Source organism: Xyrauchen texanus, chromosome 12 (genome assembly GCF_025860055.1).
Source record: "Xyrauchen texanus isolate HMW12.3.18 chromosome 12, RBS_HiC_50CHRs, whole genome shotgun sequence".
Classification (NCBI taxonomy): domain Eukaryota; kingdom Metazoa; phylum Chordata; class Actinopteri; order Cypriniformes; family Catostomidae; genus Xyrauchen; species Xyrauchen texanus.
In genome coordinates, this window is record NC_068287.1 from 13,321,065 (window position 1) to 13,345,715 (window position 24,651).

The 24,651-nt window shown below is 41.7% G+C and overlaps 1 protein-coding gene across 4 annotated transcripts in view; it reads left to right on the forward strand.

The window, feature by feature from the left end:
• The window catches only part of brd4 (bromodomain containing 4), an 81,415-nt gene that overhangs the window by 51,565 nt on the left and 5,199 nt on the right, over positions 1–24,651 (forward strand). For all 4 annotated transcript variants that reach the window (XM_052138925.1, XM_052138926.1, XM_052138924.1 and 1 more), the window contains 17 exons: positions 8,251–8,620; positions 9,343–9,480; positions 9,587–9,722; positions 10,166–10,512; positions 13,043–13,408; positions 13,501–13,629; positions 14,178–14,387; positions 15,514–15,713; positions 15,944–16,323; positions 16,427–16,537; positions 17,416–17,802; positions 22,081–22,514; positions 22,835–23,120; positions 23,451–23,545; positions 23,649–23,805; positions 23,897–24,027; positions 24,169–24,374. In XM_052138925.1, coding sequence (XP_051994885.1) covers positions 8,381–8,620; positions 9,343–9,480; positions 9,587–9,722; positions 10,166–10,512; positions 13,043–13,408; positions 13,501–13,629; positions 14,178–14,387; positions 15,514–15,713; positions 15,944–16,323; positions 16,427–16,537; positions 17,416–17,802; positions 22,081–22,514; positions 22,835–23,120; positions 23,451–23,545; positions 23,649–23,805; positions 23,897–24,027; positions 24,169–24,374 — 3,953 coding nt within the window. In that variant the 5' untranslated portion in view covers positions 8,251–8,380. The remainder of the gene's footprint in view (positions 1–8,250; positions 8,621–9,342; positions 9,481–9,586; positions 9,723–10,165; positions 10,513–13,042; positions 13,409–13,500; positions 13,630–14,177; positions 14,388–15,513; positions 15,714–15,943; positions 16,324–16,426; positions 16,538–17,415; positions 17,803–22,080; positions 22,515–22,834; positions 23,121–23,450; positions 23,546–23,648; positions 23,806–23,896; positions 24,028–24,168; positions 24,375–24,651) is intronic.

Genomic DNA, 24,651 nt, shown 5'->3' on the forward strand with positions numbered 1-24,651 from the left:
ATTAAAATAGCCATTAGTTGTAGCCCTAATGAAAAGATAAGTGAGATTAAGTTTCTCTTATTGAGATGTGTTAAGGCGGGAAAAGATGTGGGCCTTGATGCGGAATGCTTGCAAGCAGCTGCTGCTCTGAAGTAATTATATCGTTACTGTTTTGATTACAGATAAAGTATGTGTATATTTAATGACAGAACACGAGTTCACTTTCTTTTTATTGTGTGCCTAGCAGCAGTTAATATTGTTCATTTGGCTGCATAAAAGCACACTGGAGGGCTGTTTCAGAAGTGAGCCAGGGGTTCATTGTGCTATATCCTGCTTCAAATTGAAGCAATTCTACCTAGTACTATTTCTACCATTCTACCATACTATTTTTTTGCTCATTGGTATTTTAAAAATTTAACTACTGCAGAATAGTGCTGCACGATTAATCATATTGCAATTGCAATAGCGATGTCAGCCTGTGCGACGGCAATTCTGCGATTTTATTAAATAAACAAGTGCATGTGTGGACGTTACAGCCCATTCTCTCTGAAAGCTATTTGCCCATTTTCTACACCGCTACTAAAAAGATTACCAGTCAGTATCAGTTTAGGGAGTGGCACGTGTGGTCATGTGAGTTTCCAGTGTTCAGCGTGGAAATCAGGTGAAGATAGGTGCCGAGCAGACCGACACTGAACTGGTGGTCAGAAAAAATAACACACATCACAGCTTGGCGATATATCTTTATTTTATCCTTAATTAAATTATATATAGACACACACACACACACACACACACACAACAACAGTTTTAGTGGTTTGAGTGAACCACACTTTTATATCCAGTTTCCTTTTCAAAAGAGTTTATAGAAAGTATATGTTACATCTTGCTTAAATGTCCCTGTTTGTTTGGACAATCTTATTTTCATGAAAATTTGTATGTTCTTATTTATAGTTCTATTTAATTTAGGTGTAATATTGAGAAAATAATAAGTTTGCAGTAATGCAAATATATTTAATTTTGTAAAAATATTTTTATTTGAAAACATTTATAGATGATGTTGTTGCTAGTTTGTATGTTTGTATGTTTGAGTCGAAAAATACACATTTCAGCATGTATTCTATTTGTAGTAATCTCAGTAATCTATTTGTGCATTTTCCTTGAAACCAAGCAAGTTGAATCATGATACCATTTGTTTATTATATCGCAATATTAACCTCAATAATCGCAATATGACATTTTCCTCAAATCGTGCAGCCCTACTGCAGAATCATTTAAAATGAACTAGTGAAAGCAAAAATGTGTTAAATTGTGAATCTTAAATACTGACCAGTTATATTATCTTAAATATACAGTTTCCCCAAACATGTACATAGTTTAATCTAAAATCATGCTAAACACATGCTATGTGTAAACTACCCAAATGCTTTTGTCTCATATTAGTAATATTGCTAGAAGTAGTGCTGCATTACTGATGTGTTATGGTTTTTTTTTAAACCAGTTAGGTGGGAGAGAGATTAAATACAGCACTCTAGAAAAAGCAGAATGAGGTAACCTGAGGTTTCATTAGCGGGAAGTGTGGGTGTGGGGATTGGCAGATTTCTGAAGCATTGGTTGTAGTGGGAGTGTGATTACTAGAGGTGAAGACATTTTGGCTCCTTATTGGTATCAATTACCAGGCTGACCATGTTGGCTGACCTTCAATAGAAAAACAACTGGCTGAGGAACAAGAATTTATTGTGGAGGTGCAGGATGGTCTGCAGCAGCGCATATGTTTTGTCTGCAGAGCTCTACATCAGTTTTACTCTCATTACTCCATGATTGGGCTTATTTTGATCATGAGGTCAATTCGTGTTTATGAGATTACTCTTGGCTGTGCTCTCTCTCTTGCCCCTGCACAGTAAAAAAAAAATAGAAGTTGTGAAAAAAAAAAAATTAAGGCAACAAGCTTCAGGTCTAAGTTTTCTCAACTCAAGGTCAAATTAGTTGTATCAACTTAATGTATGTTTGTATGTGCTTTCAGTTAACTTATGTTGTCCCAACACACTCAGAAAGAACAGTGATTTCTACACGTTCACCCAAGTTCAACAAGCTTACATTTTTAAGTTTGGAGCAAGACATTTTTTAAGGAGCTTTTCATTTCCACTTAAGTTCTTGTGTCAGCCCCACCAAAATACTGTTTAGTTAGGCTGACTTAAATAGCAGTGTTGGTAATCACCATTAAAACATTTGTAAAGTTAAACTGAGGAAACTTAACCAAAGTGAGTGCTAATCTGAGAGAGAATTCATTAAAACAACTTTTTACAGCAAGACATCGTTTAAAAACACTAAAACCCCAAAACAAGATCGCATCTACTGTATTTGAAACAATAAAAAGTTACTTGTACTCATATGTCGCCATGCATTGACCAAAGAGACACAAATACATTTAAGAGCAAGGGATTATGGTTATTGCCTCCCATACAAATTGCAATCCAACAAAATGTTTGGATTCAACAATTTAAAGTTTACAAATATTTTGACATCAACTAGCATTGCTGCGGTATAAAGGAAGTCTCATTGGACCAAAGTAATGGAGGAAAAATTTGTGGTACAGCTCAGAGGAAACATCAAATAGGCACTAGTGCTCCTGCCAATGTTCCAAAACTTTTTCCTCTTTCTTTGGTCCAATGAGACTTTCTTGATACCGCAGCAATGCTAGTTGATGTTCTGTTGCAGGTACATCAGGACACCTCCAAGTGAAACTTCCTGTGTCCTGTTTCTTGCTCTCTCATTGGCTGTAGGTCAACGCTGCTGTTGTATTCGGTCAAAACATATTTCACATTGCGCAATTTGGAATCACAGGCGGGTCCAGATATTTAACACTCTAGATATCTCGCTGACATACATTGCGATTGTTGCTCATTGAGCCTTCGATTTCAGGCTTTTGTCGACGAGCAAAGATCGGGCTTAAAACCGTGTAGTGTAAACTCTGCATTACTCTCGTATATGTGCAGCTCATCAGAAAGCAGCGTCCCCGTTGCAACATAATCCCCGTGACGCTTCTGTAAACAACAAACATGGCATCCGAGAAAGATTATGCTAGCTGAGGTAATGGACATTCCATCATTTAAACTGGTGTGTATAAATTAATATAGATTACGGAGCACGTGAACATGAGATACAATATAAACATAACTATTATATGCAGAGTGTTTATGCCCTTCCTGTACGTTAACTGCATCAGTCTACTTCATTAGCTGTTTCATGCATTGCTTGTTTAAATATAAAAAACACAGGACATGATATAAGCTTGTTTTGAATATAATTAGCTTGTTTTTTTTGGATGGTGATGCAACCTTTATGACAAATAATTTTACAGCATCTCTTTCTCATTAATTACCTTCATTTAATTAGTAGAATATTAGAATATTTGTTTTTTATGAGCTTAAATATTCGAATACCAAATTATTGATGAATGACCATGCCTAAAGTAAATGCATTATTAACTTTTTTTTTTTTTTTTTTCAGGAATTCATCAATTCTGGTTGATGTTAATTTATGACATAGTTTTCAATATTATTATTATTATTATTATTATTATTTTGGCTCCTGCAATGGGTATGGGGGCGTCCCATCCCTGTGCGTTGAGCCGACCAGATGAACCAGTTGTTTCCATTGCTGACGGTCTTGTGCCATCTGCTCTGCATCCTCCACAGCAACTCCATGTTGTTGGAGGTCGCCCGCAAGGACGTCGGGTGCGGGGTCTACCTCGTGGTCGTCTCCAGCCTGCGACTCTCGGATCAAACTGGAGAATGGCTCTTGTCGGGTGGTCAGGAGGCAAACGGAGGACATGGCCAAGCCAGCGGGTGCGACGTTGCGCAGCTAGGCAAGATGCTCTGGGCTGGCACGTGCGGGCTCTAAGCACTTGATTGGAAATCCGCTGGGGCCACCTGATCTTCTCAATGGTCCTGAGGGCCCTGCTATCAAAGCCATCTAATCTTGTAATCAGTGTCTTATTTAAGGGCCAAGTCTCCGAGCCATAAAGCAGGATGGAGAGTACTGCTGAGTTGTAAATCCGGAGCTTCGTCTTGCGTGAGATGGACTGGTGCCTCCAAAGTGGTTTCCAGAGAGACTGCAGAGCTGACGCAGCCAGGGCTCTTCTGCGGGTAATCTCTGGTTTTAGGTCCCCGTTGTTTGTCACTAAGGATCCCAGATACACAAAGTTGTTGACAGGCTCTACAATATCATTGCTAAACTGCAGGGAGGTTGGATGCGGTCCATCACCGACATACATAAACTTGGTTTTTGTCCAATTCACCTGAAGGCCAAGCTTCTCAGCCTCTTCGCTGTATATGCCCAGAGCGTCTCTCAACTGGCTGTAGGACGTGCTGAGCAGGATGGTGTCATCAGCGTACTCCAGGTCAGTCAGGTGGTAACTGCCGAAGGACACTCCGGGGACCCGCTCACAAACCCTAGACATCAGATTGTCAATGATGCAGTTGAAGAGGTCAGGAGCAGCCACGCAGCCCTGGCGAACGCCAATGGAGGTGGGAAACCAGTCTGAGTCTCTGCCGTTAATACGGACACAGCTCTGAGCGTTGCTATAAAACAGCTTGAATAGTGCAACGATCTTGGGTGGTGCTCCAAGGGCGTGTAGGATACTCCACAGTGAAGTATGGCAAACGGTGTCAAAGGCAGCCTTCAGATCTATGAACCCAATGTAAAGATGGCGATCTTTACGGAATTCATAGGTCTTCTCTATCATCAAGCGAACGGCAGAGATTTGGTCTATCATGGAGCGGTTAGGCATGAAGCCAGCCTGCTGGGGGCGGCGGCTGCTTCTGATGGCTGGGAGAGCACGAGTGAGCAAAATCTTGGTAAAGAGTTTGCCTGGGATGGAGAGCAGGGTAATACCTCTGTGGTTGCCGCAGACTAGCCTGTCACCTTTATGTTTCCAGAAGGGCAGGATGACTCCTCTGGTCCAGTCGCTGGGAAGCCTTTCTGTCTCCCACACCTCACTGAATATGTGGGTAAGCCACTCGACAATGGTTTCACCCCCAGAATTTAGCATCTCAGCGGTTATTGCACAGATGCCGGGGGCTTTCCTGTTGTTTAGTTTTTCCAGAGCGGCTCTGACTTCCTCAGGTGTGACAGGGTCTGTATTGCAGACAGCACTTAGGGCTGTAGCATTAACGGTCGATAAGGTGGCGGTATCAGCAGGGGAGGTACCGTGCTGCAGAAGGAGGCTGAAGTGCTCTTTCCAGCGTTCAAGGCAGTTTGCTTCAGTTGCTATAAGATTGCCATCGGAATCTTTCACCAGGGCTGTCTTGATGCGTGGACAATTACGGGCTTGGCGCAGCAGACTGAAGACACGGCTCATATTATTGTTATTGGCCGCGGACTCTAGGTGTTTAGCTTCTGCCTGCCAGAACTTCTCCCTAACCTCAGCTATAGCCACATTGCGCTGACGGTTCAGTCGCCGATATTCCGTCATGTCACCTTGGAGGCGGGCCTCACGTCTCCGGTCGATGATGTTGAATGTTCTCTCTGATATCCAGGGCTTTTTCGGGGAGGGTTGGAAGCATCCGAAGACATTGTGAGCTGACTGGATGATACTTTCCTTGAAGGTCTGCCAGTCGTTCACCTTGTCGGTAGCCAGGTTATCAAAGGTGCGGCGGATGGCGCAGCTGAAATCTGTGGCGATGTTTGGATCACTTAGTAGGGAGGAGTCAAGGCGAGGCTGAGTCTTGGTGTGCTGGTTGACTCGCAGCTTTAGCTTAAGCTGGGCCACCAGCAAGCGATGGTCGGTGTTGCCAAGCTCTGCTCCTCGGTACACACGGCAGTTGGTGACAAACAGCTTCCAGCGTCGAGAGATGAGGATATGGTCCAGCGCTTTCCTAGTTCTGCCATCTGGGCTGTGCTATGTCCAGTGATGGATAAGCTTCCGGGGAAACCAGGTATCAGCAACACAGAGATTGTTGTGATGGCAGAGAAGGAGAAGGCGGTTACCATTGTCGTTTGTGAACCTGTCAGCAAAGGTTGTGCCGACAGGTGAGCCTGTGAGCCGATCACTGCTAGACAGAGTGGCGTTGGCATCAGTGAGGATGATGGTGATGTCGTGTGGTGAGGCTTGGCCAACAGCCTGGTGAAGTTGGTCAAAGAAGGCATCCTTTGCTTCCTCGTCAGCAACATCGGTAGGGGCATAAGCAACGATTACTGTCATCTTGCCGTGTTGATGGAGAAAGCGGGCCGACAGTAATCTGTCGCTCAGGGGTGTCCAGTTGATGAGGGACTTGCGGAGGGTTTTTGGGATGGCAAATGCCACGCCATAAAGGCCTGTCCGTCTCTCAGGGCCACTCCAGAAATAGCAATGGTCGCCTGCTGTTGTTTCGCCATTACCGTGCCATCGAACTTCACAGAGCCCTGCCAAGGAGATGTTATAGCGGCAGAGCTCTCGGGACATCAGGGTGGCAGCTCCGGAGCGAAGGAGTGTCTGAACATTCCATGTGGCGACCCGGGTCTTGTGACGAAGGTTGATCCGTACTAGTTGGTCGAGGTCAGGCTGGGGTCCGTTGTTGTGTTGGGCTGTCCGGCTGCTTTCTCTGATCGGTTTCTTAACAAAAAAGTTTTTTTTTCCTGGGTGGGTTGTTAGCCCTCCGCAGGATAGTCGGTTGGTGGGGCTGCCACCTTACAGCATACCGACATGCTGGGGTCTTGAGTTTTCAATAGTTCATAATTATTTGGTTATGTATTATAACACATTCTATATCTATTTAAGCATTTTATAAACTTTTAATAAAAATATTGCAGTTTGAAATGTTGCAATTTTACAGTTTTTCCCATACAACTGCAAATTGGCAGTTACTCTGCCGTTCACCCAGGGTCTTTAACTCTTTCCCCGTCAAACACGGAATTTTCCGTGTTTTATGAAAAAACGCTTCCCCGCCAAACACGGAATTTTCCGGGTTTCCGTGTTTTAGGTGTTATACGGTAAGGAAGACCCCTGCGCATGTTTTGAAAGAGTACGCAACTCTTTGATCAAAGAAACAGACTGCGATCGTCTCAAACATGAAGAAGTGGAGTATTGAGAAGCTCAAAATATCAGACCTAAACATGCCTTTTTCTCAGCTTTTTGTCTGAAATGTTGTTTTTTGACAAAACCTACCTCTGTTCAAGTCGCAATAAAAAAAGAACAAATTAAGATAAAATAAAATCGTTTTTTTTTGCCTAAAAGCAGAGGCTCAGATCTTTATTGTGATATATAGCATCTTCATATATTCATGGAAGAAAATATTCTGCGGGCCATTAAATTTTAGCGAAAATCGTCAAAAACCCTGGCGGTGGCTGGCAACTTTTTTTTTAAAACGCTGCCGGGGAAAGAGTTAACAACTTCCTCAAACCAGTGAGGTTCACTTTCCCGGCTTCGATCACCATCAGTGCAGCCTGGAACACATCTGCTCCCAATGTAAATTTAAACGAAAAGCAGTGGAAAAAAATGACACTGGGAACATGTGTGCTCCAGGGTCTAACTCGCTAAATATGCAAGTGGGTCATTTTTGACCCATCCGTCGTTAAGAGGTTAAGGACATAAAGTCATGCCGTTGGAGTGGCCATTACAAAGCCCTGACCTCAATCTGATAAAAAAATTGTGGGCAGTACTGAAAAAGTGTGTGTGAGCATGGAGGCCTACAAACCTGACTCGATTACACCAGTTCTGTCTGGAGGAATGGGCCAAATTTCCAGCAACTTATTGTGTGAATCTTGTGGAAAGGCTACCCAAAACATTTGACACAAGTTTATCAGTTGAAATGCAATGCTACCAAATACTAAATAAATAGCTATAATACAAATACCTTGCTGAAGATTACTGTAATTATTGTAATAGACTTGTAGCAAAATTTCCATTGCGGCTTGTTTGAACATACATATTGAAACTGCGGCTGGCTTGAACATGGTGGTACTGATACTTTAGAAAGACTTGTAAAAGCACTTTTACATCCCTGTTTGCTTCTATGCAAATACTACTTTGAAACCCAGAATCGGCCTGCAGAGAAGGCAGTGCCACAGATGATATCCGTGATTAAGACAGCTTTGGGAGATAATTAGCAGAATCCATGTGTGATAACTTAAGCAAACTTTTATTTGTACAGTGTTGTTTTAGGAAGGCTGAGGGGATGTTTGGTAGTTGTTTAGTATAATTGAGATAATAGTGATGATTACAGTGATGGATCTGATGCAGATGGCATGGTTGAAAATAAAAGCACTAATCACTGTGATTCGCTTCCTTTACAGAGAGCCAAGCGAGGAGTGCAATGGAATTAGCGGTGCTCTCCCTGTGGAGCCCGCGCCCGGCTCGAGACTGAACGAGTGGTGTCCTGCCGCACCCCCTCCCGTCCCTCTGCCCGCGCTCCACCCCGCTAGTATGGGGGACGGCCTGGACGCAGTGCAGATGTCGGGGAGCAGCAGCAGTCAGGGGCAGCCCTCGTCCCAGGCCTCTTCCTTCTACAATCCCCCTCCCCCAGAAACCACAGACTTTTCCCACCCCAAGCGCCAGACCAACCAGCTGCAGTTCCTACTAAAACTTGTGCAGAAGACCCTTTGGAAGCACCAGTTCGCCTGGCCTTTCCATTCTCCTGTTGATGCCGTTAAGCTGAATCTGCCTGTGAGTGATCTAATCATCCATTTACAGCCTTGTCATGTCTTTGATAAGCTGGTCCTGTGAGACCGCATAGCTGCAGTCACTTTTTCTGCAAATCATTTACCCATCTTTTATCGAAATTGTGCTGGTTTTCGTGCAGAGCACCATTTCTTTGGAGAGTCTTATGGGCTTTGAGAAACATATATTATCATTCAAAATAATCTGAATCTATATTTGTATGCAGTAAGCTCTTTTTTTTGATGCAGCAACCTGAAGTTAAAGTGAATACAATTCATATTAATCACACAAATAATAGTAATTTGCAACTAATAATAATTGCAACTGAATATGTTGCATTTCCAGTGTAGACCGCATCAGTCTTGCCAGAATGAGTTGATGTTGTTTTGAAACTTGCCCCCTGGCCTCTGATGTCAATACTTCATGTTTTGTGACTAGCAGATTTTAGAGGCTGGTGCAAAGCCCATGTTTCCAGCCTAGTATCACCCTTTCTGTGGTAGAAATCTGCTAAATAGTTCCAGATCAGGGACTGGCACTCTGTCGTTAGAAAAGGAACTTTTTAATTCTCCCATGTCATGGTTGGTTAAATGTGTGGTTGATTTAGGATAAATTATTTCCTCTATGGAAATCACATCCATGGTAATTACTTTCATGAGTTTAATATGGTTATTTTTTATTATGTCGACAAAGGTGATATGTCATGCTTACTCTTGACTTCCTCCCTCTAGGACTATTATAAGATAATCAAAAATCCTATGGACATGGGATCAATCAAGAAACGTTTAGAGAACAGTTACTACTCAAATGCCCAAGAATGCATTCAAGACTTCAACACCATGTTTACTAACTGCTACATCTATAATAAGGTACAGGTTCACTTTTCCTTTTGCCATGATCTAATTTCCATCATTCACATTGGATTGAAGTGCAATAATTGGGCATGTAGTTAATGGTATGTGTCGCCCCCTGCAGCCTGGGGATGATATAGTCTTAATGGCAGAAGCACTAGAAAAGGCGTTCCTCCACAAGATTTCTGAAATGCCCCAGCAGGAGATCGTGATTGCGACCACAATCACCAAGGGTCGTGGTCGGGGCAAGAGAGATCCAGGTATAAATCTCACACTTTTATCCTCAATGGTCGTTCACACTGACAGAGATTAAATCATTGTATATCACAAAGTCGCTGTACTGTTGGTTGCTGTAGATGTTCCTACGTGACTCCAGCATCCAATGGTCAGGTGGTGTATCGCATAAGCTTCACTGTTTGTAATTCCCATTGGTAATCATTGTACATTTGCATGAGGTTGAAATCTGCACAACTTTATTGCATCGCCAGCAAACTCTATCGCTCATGAAGCTTCATCTGCCAACTCTCTTTGAAAGTTAATGATCCGGTCGCTTTGTTGCAGTAAGTTGCTGTCAGTGTGAATCCCCCTCATCTTCATCTTGAATAGTTTAAAATTTGTATTGCCATGTAATTTATTACAACTGAAATGATAATCTTGCATGTCTTTTAATTGGTCATATCTTTCTGTCTCTTTGAATGACTAGACATGAACCTGAAGGTCGGACCTGGCCTGGATTCTTCACCCACGGTCTCTCTACCACGTGGCCTTTCCAGTCTTGCCCCTGGGCCCCAGACTAGAACACCCGCACCGGGTCCACCCACTTTACCTCCCCAGCCTGCCAAGCAAGCCTTGCCCCCTCGAGTGCCCCCTTTGCTCCCTCTCCATGTGCCGCAGTTAGGGCCACCCTTTTCTCTGGGACCCACTGACTGTACCCCGCCGCCCCCCATCATGACGGCAGTGCCTCCCCCTGCCCAGACCACCCTGCCGCCCATGCAAATGCAGCAGAGCACTGCTCCCATTCTACAAAACCCTATACTGATGGCTCCCAAAGTAAGTCAACAAACAACATTAAAAACCAGCGTATTCTTAAGGATATTTTACATGGTATGTGATGGATGGCAAGCTTTGTTTTGGGGCATAAGCTTTGCTACTGACTACTGAAAACTTGTACAGTGTAAAATGGCTGTTAGTTTTCGGAATGTCTAGAATGGTGTTTCTCAACTAGTGGGTCACAGGTCTGTTTGTGTAGGGTTGTGGACAGCAGAGAAGGGACAAAACCAAGGTTCAATGGAGGTTCATCCTCCATTCAAATTTTTCTGCGGCCCAAGCAACATTTCAGGTTACAGAGGCATAATCTTGCGCTTATATGCGTTAGATATTCTTCTCAGTCTGAAAATGTGATGCGATTGAAGGCCTGATTTTTGCATGCCAGTGATCTGCTCTGCTCTTTGGCCTGCTTTATCTCTGGACTGCCCGCGTCAACCGGGCTTCCCTTGATATTGCGGTGTAAACCACAACACTGATGCGACCCAATAAATTATTTTGTGAATTGTCTAGTTTAAAGTGCTATGGAGTAGGGCTGGTTGGGATGGCGATATATATCGTGGTGACTATATAAAGTTTCAACCGGTGTAGAGATTTTTCATTTCCGTCTATATCGCTATGTGTAAATATCTGTGTGTGATGCTCTACCTGATTGCACGAGAGACTGATAGTGAGAGAGACAAATATAGGGAAACATGAACTCATGGGACCGGGATACAACTCCGTTCAAGACATTAACAGGTACCGTTTTCATGAAAACTTCAATCACATTCTTGAAAAAGAGTGCACTTTATGATGCATGTGGACAGCACGTGCAGTTAAAGGGAGGAAGATAGATGGAACGCCTCTGGTTCTAATCACTTTACATGCTAAAGTGAAAATGAGGAAGAGCTTGTTAATAAAACGGCTTGTTCACTGTGGTGTGGAATTGATCCTCTGCTATATGCTCTGTTGCCTTTAGACTGTTGCTGACGCCATCAAGCTTTCTTACGGGCATCTGTCCGCAAAGACAGAGAGAGAAGTGATCGCCCTGAGTCAGTCACCTCAGGAATAATTAAACAACACCATTTTTTAGCAGTGCATTTATATCTAGTAGGCTATATAGTTGCAAAAAAAAATGTCAGTACATAGCTAAATCCAAAACAAATGTGTGATGGAGGGGTGTGTTTCAAAGCAAACACTTATTTTCAACTAGAGGTTTTTTTTCCCCTCTTTGGATTGAGGAAAAGGTTTTCCTCCATTTCCTTGGACTAGATAAAACAGATAAAATATTATATTCCACTTTTTTTCATGGAATAGAAATGACAGGTCTAACATTAGGCTACTTTGGACAGTTTTGAATCAAAAAGGAATTATATTATTTTTTCCAGAATTTTTTGAATCTTTTTCCATCAAAATGTGTAGGTTATAATATCATGTATATTGTAATTGGACAAACAATTCAAATATATTGCTATATGCTTAATTTTTTGCTTATATCGGCCACTCCACCCCATTACATGGTTTATTTAATAAAGCCTTTTTTTATTTTATTATTATTATTATTGTTCCATACATGTTAATCTGTTTGGTCGAAATCTATTTGACCTAATTTTTATTACAACTGTGACAAAGTTTCTAATTGTGTTTAGGCTGCTTTTTTCTTTTTAGACATTGACCATAGCATAGTAAAGGCCCTGATATACTTCTGGAGATGTTCTTCATTCTTCATTCAGGGGTAAAAAGAAGTTCTAATCAGCCAAGCAACAGTATACTGTTTGCGAACATTCATACTCCAGTCACACCACTGTGAGGCGTTTAGAAGTACATTTAAATATGAGGATGCTACATGTAACACCTAAATTAATATGACATTAAAATGTGTTATAAATTATGTTATGCCTCATTCTATGAGTAGAATTTAAAGTTTATGATTTAAAGTAACATATATGAAGTAAAAAAATATTGAATTTGTCTTGTTTAGATTCTGAATTCATGATTCTAATGCATAAACAACTTATACATGGTCATAATATGCACAGATTACACTGTTATTGTTATTTATGATGACACTGATACAACTGCAAAGATGGGTGAATAAAAAAACTAATAATGGGCAAAACACAGATAAAAGAATGATGATAAGAGGGGCATATCTTACTTTGGTCAGATGTGTGAATGGCTTGCTGCAGATGGCACATGAGTAAAAGGGCACTTCAGAGTGTTTGAGTAGATTTTATTACTTTTGTAGACTAATTAAACAAAAAATTGCATGACATGTTCTTGTAAGCCAGTGTGTTAGCGTTGAATACTAACTGAAAAACTTAGTAGTAGGTGGAGCTCCAGGTCAAAATGTCAATTGATACATGCCCATGAACAAAACTATTAAGATAATGGAAAATGTGAACCAGGCTACATTTAAATACAGGTGCCGTTTTTTTACTGTGTTCATAAACACAGTGTAAAATCTGGGTCTGACACTAAACCACTTGAGAACCACTGCCCTAGAAGGTCTTTCTGTCCTCCCTCCTCACTCTTTTACACTTTTCATCTGCAGCAGAGAAAGAGCCAGAAAAGGAAAGCAGACACCACGACACCTACCGCAAATGACCAGCTGAGCGAGTCATCGCCTGTTGAGTCAAAGTCAGGAAAGACTCTACCACGCCGGGATAGTACACGACCAAACAAACTACTCAAAAAGGAGGCACCAGACTCCCAACACCATTGGACGGTGCCCACTGGGACCCCTAGCCCCAAGCAACAAGAGCAGTTGCGCTATTGCTCAGGCATCGTAAAGGACATGTTTGCTAAGAAGCATGCGGCGTATGCTTGGCCTTTCTATAAGCCAGTGGATGTGGACACTCTAGGACTGCACGATTACCATGATATCATTAAACATCCCATGGATCTCAGCACTATTAAGGTGAAAATACAGGTGTAAATCAAAGGATGGCCAACTGTAACTATTTCTACTTTCTATGCTTATTCTTTTAGTTTTATCGTTGTTTGATACAGGACAAGTTGGAAAACAGACAGTACAGAGATGCTCAGGAGTTTGCAGCAGATGTACGGTTAATGTTCTCCAACTGCTACAAGTACAACCCTCCAGATCATGAAGTAGTGGCCATGGCTCGCAAACTGCAGGTACGTGGCAACCAGTGTGAGAAATTAACTTTTGTGACAAGGGGGAATATTTGCTCCAGGAACGGAATGGCATTTTTTTGATTACTAACAATTTCTAACCGTATATAAAATACACATTCCAGCATCAAATACGAAAGCGTTAGTAAATTATTTACAATATAATATAACAAACTACTGCTCTGTTAAAATACATTTACAGAATTTGTCAGCCAAATATATAGCTTTACACTGTCTACTTAACAGTAGATTTTGATGTAACAACTGTTTGAAGTTTAGTGTTGTTCATTAAATCACCTCATATTAGTTACACATTCAACAACACACTCTGACACGTTGTCGAGTACAGACATCTGACAGCTGTAGGACATTATGGTGTCTAAGAGGTGCTAAAACCATCATTAGTCCTAGAATAGAATATTATGAAATAACTCAAATGTTAGAAAACAAAGAAGGTCATTTGAAATATCTGGGGCTTTTTTGTCACTTTTAGTGGCATTTTTGCCCCAAGCCTTGAACTACATCATCAAAAGGCTTCTTTTTATTTGTAGGACGTATTTGAGATGCGTTTTGCTAAAATGCCTGATGAGCCAGAGGAAATGCTGACATCTGCTCCTGTGCCAGTGCTCAACCCAGCTCCTATAAAGACACAGCCGCTCTCATCCTCTGACAGCTCCAGCGACTCCTCATCTGAATCTGAATCCTCCACGGATGACTCTGAAGAGGAGAGAGCCCAGAGGTTAGCAGAGCTACAGGAGCAGGTGAGAACTAATAGAACTACTTTTTAAAGCCTTTTTTAAATCATTTTATTTCTTAAGGTCAGGGTTTTTCAAACTGGGTCCATGAACCCTAAGGGTGCTGCAACGGGCCACTAGGGGTTCTGCAGTAAATTGAGAGAGAGAGAGAGAAAGAGAGAGAGAGGGATTTAAAATACAAATTATGTTAGGGCTGTCAGAGTTAGCATGTTAACTTTGGGAAGTATAATCTTAAAGGTGCACTCAGTAATTATTTTTATTTTTCTCATCAAGTTGTACTCCTTAAGAAATGAATTGTAATTTTGAAACATATGTATAAAATCATGTCCAATCACTCCAGTCATATCAGTAACCTTTATAAAATCTGTTTTATTCTACTTGGAAAGGGTCCCTTCATGGGGTCTGCCATGTTAGGCTCACATGACCAGCCGAATACTACTCGCTTAATCTCAGTAAGCGCCCTGTTATTGGACACTTTCACTTATTGATAAAATTATTGCTGACTGTGATTAGTGAGTTTCTACATTGGCATCTGTAACTGAAAACTATTGCATTTGAATGATGCTGCATCCAGACCCCTAGGTAAGCATAAATTATTACTAAGTGCACCTTAAATTTCCTTTTACAGGAGATTACATTTATTTTATCCTCTTCAATTCTGTAGTCGCAGTAATGGCCAGGTGTATGCAATAAGTTTAGGATTACAAAACTCCCTGGATCAGCTAAGTCATCCATATGTGGTACCATTTGAAAGCTTGGAATGTGAACTTTGCACAGAACTCAATCGTTTTTGCATTTATTTTACATAAAATAACAAGAAATGACCTGAAAGTCTCTGTGTTGCAAATGAGCAACAAAAACAAATGAAAAAATGTAAAAACAATTGTACATCATGAGAGTGTAAACTTAAAATTTGGGATCTGTAAAATGAGACCAATTTATTGCAAATAGTCCACTGTATATGTGAGCATTTAACTTTGGGTGTGAAGAATTGCAGGCAAAAGCCCAAAAATGTTCGAGCTGAAGAGGTTCATTTTTTATGGAAGAGCTTGCCAGGAGATTTGTATTTTCACTGTCTTCTGAGAGATTGGATTTAATCACATTATTTTGTTTGTGCTCTCTTGTTATTCAGCTGAAAGCGGTGCATGAGCAGCTGGCTGCCTTGTCCCAGCCTCAGGCCAGCAAACCAAAGAAAGAAAAGAAGGAGAAGAAGAAAGACAAGCACAAAAAGAAAGCTGGAGTCATGCCTGTACTTGAGGAGATCCTGGAGCTTAAGGCTCAGGGAAAGCCCAAGAACAAGGATCCTCTGCCTAAGAAGCCTAAAAAACCCAGGTAGGGAAAGAATATTAATTAGGCAAATAGTCAAGTAAACAGTGTTAAAGTAATACTTCACCTAGAAATGAAAATGTACCCACCCTTATGTTGTTCCAAACTTGAATTAATGGAATTTGACCAGTTCCATCAATGAAAGATTTGATTTGGAGGGTTACATAACTTTGTGCATGATAAGACTTCTCTTTAACCATATAGTTTCATTGCCATTTTTTATTTTTGTCTTGTAGTAAGAAGGAGGGAGGTAAGGGCAACCGCTCCATAGCTCCCCCAAGCAACGCCCCACCCACCCTGCAGCCTGTGGCAGGCCTGGATACTGAGGAGGATCTGGGTCTGGCCGGAGGGCCTGCAATGACAGGCGGCATGGCTGCTGGGGAGAAGTGTAAGCCCATGTCCTATGAAGAGAAGAGACAGCTCAGTCTGGACATTAACAAGCTGCCTGGTGACAAGCTGGGCCGTGTGGTCCACATTATCCAGTCCCGCGAGCCTTCTCTCAAGAACTCTAACCCAGATGAGATTGAGATAGATTTTGAGACGTTGAAGCCCTCCACGCTGCGGGAGCTGGAGAGATATGTGTCGTCCTGTCTCCGCAAAAAGAAGAAGCCTGCAAGTGAGTAGTCAAGAACCCTGCTTTATACATTTTGTATGTGAAAGTGGGATCTTTTTTGGGAAAGATTCTAATGGATTGTATTTTTTTTTTCTTTGTCATTCAGTTCCAGAGAAGTCCATGGAGGCAATGAATGCTGCAAAGACAAAAGGCTCTTCATCAGAATCGGGTAGCAGCAGTCAGTCCAGCTCTTCAGAAAGTGAAGATTCAGAAACCGGTGAGTCAGTCGCAGCAGCAGGCATGGATTCATTTCAGTTTATTTTGAACCGTATTATACTCTTAAATGTTGACAAACCAAACCTTTAGCATTTCGAATGTCTTTCTCTTCTGGGAAAACGTGCCAAAAAATATTGATGACTCATCTTGCACTACAGAGTTTTGTCCAATCAAATGCTTTCTAGAATGAGAATGTTCATCCCCCTAATACCACCTCCAACTGACTAGTAAGTAGCAAATCATGGTTAATGACTATCACGTAACTTCGTAATTGGGTTATGAGTTGAAGTGAGTTTTAGTTGTAAATTATGTTATGCAATCACAAGGTGTGGTGTAAAAATTTTATTTTAGAGTGAAAATGCAACATCTGAATCGCATTTACCATTTAACTATTCTGGAAAATACGGTAATCCTACATAGACCGCACAGTTAATATGACATTTACTTAAAGCGCATGAGAAGCACTTTTAATTTGAAGTTTGAAGTTTTTTAATTTAAATTTTCTCTCATGCACTCAGCTTTCGGTTGAATTTGAATTGAACAGCTTTCGGTTTACACGGCCCGGATCACCTGCTTGGAGTTTTAGGGACTGACCATCATGCAACATTCTTGAGGAACAGAGTTTCGAGCTCATATGTATCTGACACAGCTCTGATATGCAGGACCAGTTAAATAAGACCGTTGCACACCGGTCTATTATGGCAACAAAATTAACTGTGATTAGCCATTAACATGTTTGAAAACGCTCCTTCACGTGCTAGCAGGCGATTTTCGGCGCAGTCGCAGATTAAGAAATGAATAGATCAAACTGGATAATTAATCAGTCTCTGTGATTTATGGGTTGGCTGCTAATGAAAAGCGCTTTCTTCACCAACTCAGGTATAGCTTCAAAGCTGAAGAAGAGGGTTAGAGGTGAAGGGAAGAAGGCTCATCACCAGGTGATGGCTCCAGGCATGCCTCAGCCGCAGATTCCCCATCAGCCTCAGACTGCGGCACTGCAGCCCACCATTCAGCTAAAACAGCAACAGCATCCCTCTCCCGCTGCTTACATTGCTCCTCCCGTCACAGCCCTGGAGCCCTCACAGCTGCTGGAGAACCCCTTTGATCCTCTGTCCCACTTCGGCCAGCCCCTCATGCACCTTTCCCACCATGCCAATGACTCATCCTCCCCTGCACCACCGCACCTCAATGCTCACCCTCCAGGAGGTCCTGTGTCGCCTGACACGCACCCATTTCTGAACCAGCACCACATTCTCCCTTCCCCAGGTAAGTGAAAGCTTCCAGTTTCTTTTGTTTTAGAACCATGTCTAACCAGGCTCTGTGCAATTAAGAGTCAAAGTGTGTCCTATAAAATGTAAAAATAAAATGTCATGCTAATGGGGTGATTCTTACGAAACTGTTAAGAAAATGTCCTTGTCCTATTGTACTCCAATCAAATAAGAAATTATATTTTGCTTGTAGAAAATAAAACATATTTTAGGATCATTAAGATGTTTTTACATTGTGACTATGGCTGTGAAATGATCCATTTTACTAATTGCAGAGTTTTGTGATTTAATCGCAATTTAATCACAGTACATGGAGGGGTCACGTGATGCCATGCGAGGAGCAGACATGTAAATGGCGAGCTCTGCCCACTTTGCTTGTTTTTTTTTAAATTATTTTCATGTTATAATCTGGTGAGATTCTATACACCCTGTGTTTAAATATGGCAAAGAAGTCAAAATCCTCAGGCTCTGGAGATATTAAAAGACACTTACGTGCTCAAGATGAAACCTCTGATGGGCTTGCAGACCTGGGACTCTGTTTGGATGGTGCGGCCTGGGAAATTCAGCCTCAGCTGTCCAACATGTTTGTGATGCTGACGAAGGTTTTTGCTGACTTGGAGGATCTCGCTGTAATACGTCGATCGATCACTGAGATGGAAGCAAAATTATCTGTGTTGGATACAAGAGTGGCAGATGTTGAGAAGCGGATAGATTATCTGGAGTCATTGGAAAGGGAATTATTCAAAAGAGAACATTTTTGGAAAAACTGAAAGTTTTGGAAAATATGAGCCGAACAAACAACGTACAGATTGTTAGAATTCCTGAGCATGAAGGCAGATGTATGGTGAAATTCCTATACGAGCTCTTCCCGAGTCTGCTCAACATAACAGGCCATAAGCTGGAAATTGAGCAAGCTCACAGAGTCCCAGTCATTTCTGGACACATTTTTGAGATCATCTGATAAAGATCTCGTTGCGCAAGGCGAGGAGCAAAGGAAAGCTTTCTTGGAAGAATTTTCTTGTTCTCAGACTTTGCAAATTTGACAAGAGAAACACCTTTGCACTGATGTTTCTGGCCAAACTGAGAATAGAAATGAAGGATGGCCACAGGGTATTTACATGTCCCAAACAAGCACTGTCCTTCATAAATACATTGGAGTAAGCCATTTAGTGTTACTCATGTGAGTGGATTGACTCGCTGAAAACACTCAACGGTCTGTGGAAGCTGGTGCCATTTTTTTTCTGTTTGTGTTGGTTCCGCCTAGTGGCTGGAGTTTGTTTTGTGGAATATCACTTCCCTTGATGAAACTTTTACATTGATTGAGGATTGCTGTTGCACTGGGGTTCCCAGCCAGATTGAGAGTGGATGCTGGGGATGGCCGCAAAATATCTACATGCCCACACAAAGGATGTCTTTTATAAAGTTGATTAATTAAATCAAGGTATATAATTTTATTTTATGCGGCTTCCGAGTGAATTTGACTCTTGACCATCCGAGGAACTGGATTTCGGGGTTTGATTGTTGCACTTATCTTGGCACGTGGTCTGTACAATTTTGTTTTTGAAAATTTATTTGGCTTATTATATCAAAATGTCAAATGTTAATATGCGTGGGTTATCTTTCGCCACATGAAATGTGAAATGGGTTGGGTCACCTGATAAAAAGGAAGGTTATATCTTTTCTTAAATGTAAGAAATGTTTCTTCAACAAACACATCTTTCCTCGCAGGAAGCTGAAACATGTGGTAAGATATGATTTGGACATTTTCTGTAGTGCTGGCTCAAGTAAGAGTATGGGAGTCATCACATTGATAAATAAACATCTACAATTCAAATGTCTCAAACAGATTAAAGATAAATTAGGGAGAATCATTACAGTTTTAGCAGAAATTCTGGAGCAAAGGTTGGTTTTGGCTAATATTTACATGCCTATTGTTGATGATCAGGGTTTTTTTATTGATCTTGAAGGGATGTTGCAAGCCGCCGGACCCCCTCATGATATAATATTGGAAGGAGACTTTAATCTTTTGATTGATCATAGTGAAGCAAAAGTGTGTAAGCCCCCAGAGCAACATTGACGCTTCACAGGATGAGTAAAAAGTCTTGGTCTTGCAGATATTTGGTGACTTTTGAACCCATCTGGTAGGAACTATAAAAAAAAAAATTCATAAGTCCATAAGATTTAATCTACAATAGATTTTTTTATATCTAAGTCCCTCATTTCATCTGTTGTGGATTGCTCAATTGGAAACATTTTAGTCTCAGATCACACTCAGATCATGAGTTTAGAAATCAATGTTTTTAATGGAGACCGACTGGTCTTCAGTATCTTCTGTTGGCGTGGCTTGGGAGGCACTTAAGGTGGTTCTTAGGGGTCGGATCATACAGTATGCCTCATTTACCAAAAAATCCAAAGCACGAGAACTCATGGTGTTGGAAGGGAATATTAAAAGTGCAGAGGCAGAGCTGAAGTGCCGAATGTCATCTGATGGCCTCAGAGAATTGACCCGATTGTAATACAGATATAATACTATTTTGATGCAGAAAGTGGAGTTTTGATTTTTCAGGGGCAAAGCAGGGAAGCTTTTGGCTAGATATATAAAGCAGAGATGATCTTTTTCTATCATTCCCTGCAGGTGGTGAAATATTTACCTTGACCATTGATATTATCAAGGCCTTTAAAGAGTTCTACCTTGATCTTTATAGCTCCACGTCTTCGTCTACTGATAAGGATATTAGACAATTTGTGGAACCATTAGAACTCCCTAAATTGACAAATGAGCAAAACAATTCTGTTGATTCTGATATAACCTTGGAGGATCTTGACAAGTTAAGATCTTACCTACAGGCAAGGCTCCGGGGCCAGGTGGCTTTGCTGCAGAATTTTTTAGATCTTATTTTACAGAACTGGCTCCACTTTTGTTAGAAGTTTATACAGAATCATTAAAGAATGCAAAGCTTCCCCCAACCATGACACAAGCCCGGATAAGTCTGATTCTTGCGAGTGTAAGAGTTATTGTTCATTTTCCATGAAATTGTTAATTAAGTAAAGTTATGACATCTCTTATACATATAGATCAGGTGGGGTTTATTTGGGGCCACAGCTCTTCTGATAACAATAGGCGTTTAATCAATATTATGTGGTCAGTAGCGAACGATCAGTCTCTGGTCGCTGCCATCTCATTTGACGCCGAAAAGGCGTTTGATATGGTGGAATGGGATTATCTTCAAATGAATTGGATTCCAAAAATCAACTTCCTGTTACAATCGCTCACTGTAGATGTCCCCCTCTCTTATTTCAAGCAGTTTGATAGCATAGCGAAGTCCTTCATTTGGAATGGTAAGCGTCCCAGGTTAAATTTCAATAAGTTACTTGGGCCAATTGACAAAGGTGGGTTAGGCCTACCCAAGATTTAGTTTTATTATGCATTCAGGCTCAGAAATTTGGCTCATTTGGATGCTTCCACCTGAGAACCCCCTCCCTGGTTTTGTATTGAAAAGGAAGTTCTTGCCCCTATTTCGCTATTGCAAAGCCTTTCGATCAGACCAATTGGAGAAGTTAAGTTACACCCAGTTATCTTGCATTTGCCCTCGATATGGACAAAAGTGTCCAGAGTGTTTAACTCGCATATTTATTTAAACGTAGCCTCGAGCATATGGCTGAACCCTAAACTATGTATTAATAAGTCCCCTTTCTGTTGGTCAGAGTAGATTGTGAGGGGGGTTACTACACTCTGTGACCTATATGAGAGTGGAGTATTGAGATCTTTTGAAAATATGATTCAACATTTTGGGATTACCAGATCTCAGTTTTTTAAGTATTTACAGCTTCACCACATACTCTGCACTGTTTTTGGGAGTGGCTTCTGTTATAATGTTTTTTTTGTAAATTGATTGAGTCTAAGTGCACATTTGATTCCCACAATTTTGTATTGGTCTCATTTGCTATCATTAAACTGTATTGTATATATTTGTATTATATCAACCCTTTAACCATTTTATCAACCACTTTAAAATCCAGACCACATTAAGCAGTGTGTATTAAGACATTCTGTTGATCACTCGATTTCCGTTTTGGTTGTGTTACACCACCCACATCTCGTTGTTCTAAAATGCCACTTAACTACCTCTGTTAAAAAATCAAATATGTTCTGATTGGCTGTGATTGTTGTCACTTTATGCAGCTCTTTACTTGAAAGCTGAAAATTTGTCATAGCCATATCTCGTCATATTGACGCTTTTCTAATTCATGTTTTCCTAATGTCATTGGTCTACAGCCCTGCACAACGCAATGCCCCAGCAGCCTTCACGGCCCAGTAACAGGGCAGCCCCGCTACCTCCTAAACCTCCGCAACAGAGCACTCCCCAGCAGCCGCAGCAACCCCAGCAGACCATGCCACAGCAGAACCAACCACAGCAACCCCCTCCGCCCCCACATCATCTACCGCAGGCACCTCAGCCAATCCGCCATCGGCCCCTCTCCCCTCCCACACTCACTCCCCAGGGCCTGCTTTCTTCCCAGCCCCCACAGATGCTGCTGGAGGATGATGAGGAGCCCATTCCCTCCATGCCCCTGCCCATGTACCTGCAGCATTTGCAGCCAAACCGCCTGCAGCAGCAGCAGCAATCCCAGCAGACGACTTCGTTAATGCAGTCTCTGCAGAGCAGGCAGCAACAGCCAGGGCAGCCTTCCCTGCTACAATCAGTGCAGGTGGGTAGTTCACATGAAAATGTTTTGGGGAGATTGAAATTTCCAGTGGGGACATGCTATATGCCATCTAAAACTATTTTAAACAGCATTTTGCTAATTCTTTTAGAATTATGTATGCAGTTCCATGACCTCATGTTTTTTTGTACTTAAACAAATTGGTCACGTAATTCATTTGTATAAAATTATTGTAATTCAATACCAAATCAATTCTAAAATTAAAAGATAATGCTGGTATTCCTGTGGTACCCGTAGTGCAGGCTTAAATCTTGATGTTTAATTTAAAGAAAAGCTCATTGACATGTTATTGGTCTACTTCCCAGGTTCAGTCTCATCTGGGCACGCAGAGCTCCTTGCCCCCTGCACAGCTCCCCATTCAGACTCAGCCATCAGCATCACACCAGCCCTCCCTGCAGCTCTCGCAGCATCAGACCAGACACATGCAGCACTCGCAGCAGCAAATTAACTTCTCACAAGGCCCAATGCAGACCACACAAACGCAGCCCAGCCAACACAAAATGCCCTCCATGAAAGCACAGCAGATCATCCAGCAGCAGCAGTCAGCGCATCATTCTCCACGTCAACACAAGTCTGACTCGTATAACTCAGGTAACATTCATCAAGTTACGACGCTGCTAATTTGACTACATTTTTGGTAGTTTGACAGTAGTTTAAGTTTAGCTTTTGCAGTAACATGTTATTATTCATTGTAGCCAGCTAGAATTGTACTTCGTATTTTATTTTTATAATATTTCACTATTGTTTATGAATATTTATTTTATACACCCTAAAGTAGCTTCAATGTAGTTAGCTGCTTTTTGATAGAAATTTTAGTGTAGTTAACTACTTTTTCAAAGATGGTAGTTAGACTGTAGTCTTTTTTTTTAAGACAGGATCATCTGTGCTTGATTTTAATAGTGCCTTTCTCTATTTCGACAGCACACCTGCGAGATAACCCCTCCCCGCTCATGATGCATTCCCCTCAGATCTCACAGTATGGTTTAGTCCACCAGTCCCCGACTCAGGTCAAAAAGGTAAGTAATATATTGTCTAGTTTCTCAATTGTGGCATGGATTAATTCGTGCTGTGTCTGCTTGGATTGATGTAATGTGACAAGAGTTTTTTTGTTTACTAAAGGAACCACAGCGAGGTCCTTCAGCTCTGGGTGGCATTAAAGAAGAGAAGCTTCCCCCATCACCTGTGATGCGCGGTGAGCCCTTCAGTCCAGTAATGAGACAAGAGACTCATAAACACCCTGACAGCAAACCCACAATGCCAGGCCATAGCCAACAGAGTGAGTGAGGTCACTGATTTCAGAGCATGCAACTGTATGTAAGTGTTTGTGCTTATGATGTTAATTGTATTATTTGTCAACCCTGTTTTAGGAGCAGATATGAAGCCACTTGAAAGTTCCCGTCCTGTCATCCGCTCCTCTGAGCATAGCGGTCCATCTCCTTCCATGCAGGACAAAGACAAATTCAAACAGGAGCCCAAGACACCCGTGGCTCCTAAAAAGGTACAGATGGGTGGAAGGGACGATTTCATTCGTTTTCAAACTTTTCTATGAATATGATTGTTTGCATTTGTAGAACAGTAAGCCACCATGTACCTCTGGAATGTACCCCTAACACTTCATCCGGCCTAATTTTGTTCTCAGGACGTGAAACTAAAGAATATGGGTTCCTGGGCAAGCCTGGCTCAGAAATCCACCTCCACTCCCTCGTCTGCTCTGAAGTCATCCAGTGATAGCTTTGAGCAGTTCCGGCGTGCGGCCCGGGAGAAGGAAGAGCGAGAGAAGGCCTTGAAGGCTCAGGCTGAGCAAGCTGAAAAAGATCGTCTGCGCAGAGAACAAGAGAAACTTCGGTAAGAGAGCCGCTCAGAAGAGAATGACTACAAAGCGCAATGACTCAGGCTCTGTTGCAAACCTAGTGAGCGTCCTTGCTGTCCACTACCTATATAGGAATCTGCTTTCTAAGGTAGCATCCTAAATGAAATACAGTTTCATAAGTGTCTGATTTGGAACTCCATGCATCATGCAAAAAGAGCATGGGAGACTTGACTATGTGTCGGGAGGGTGCCGAAGATGCCTTAAATGCTGTAAACAGCTCACTAGGTTTTGGAACGGAGCTGATGTAACCAT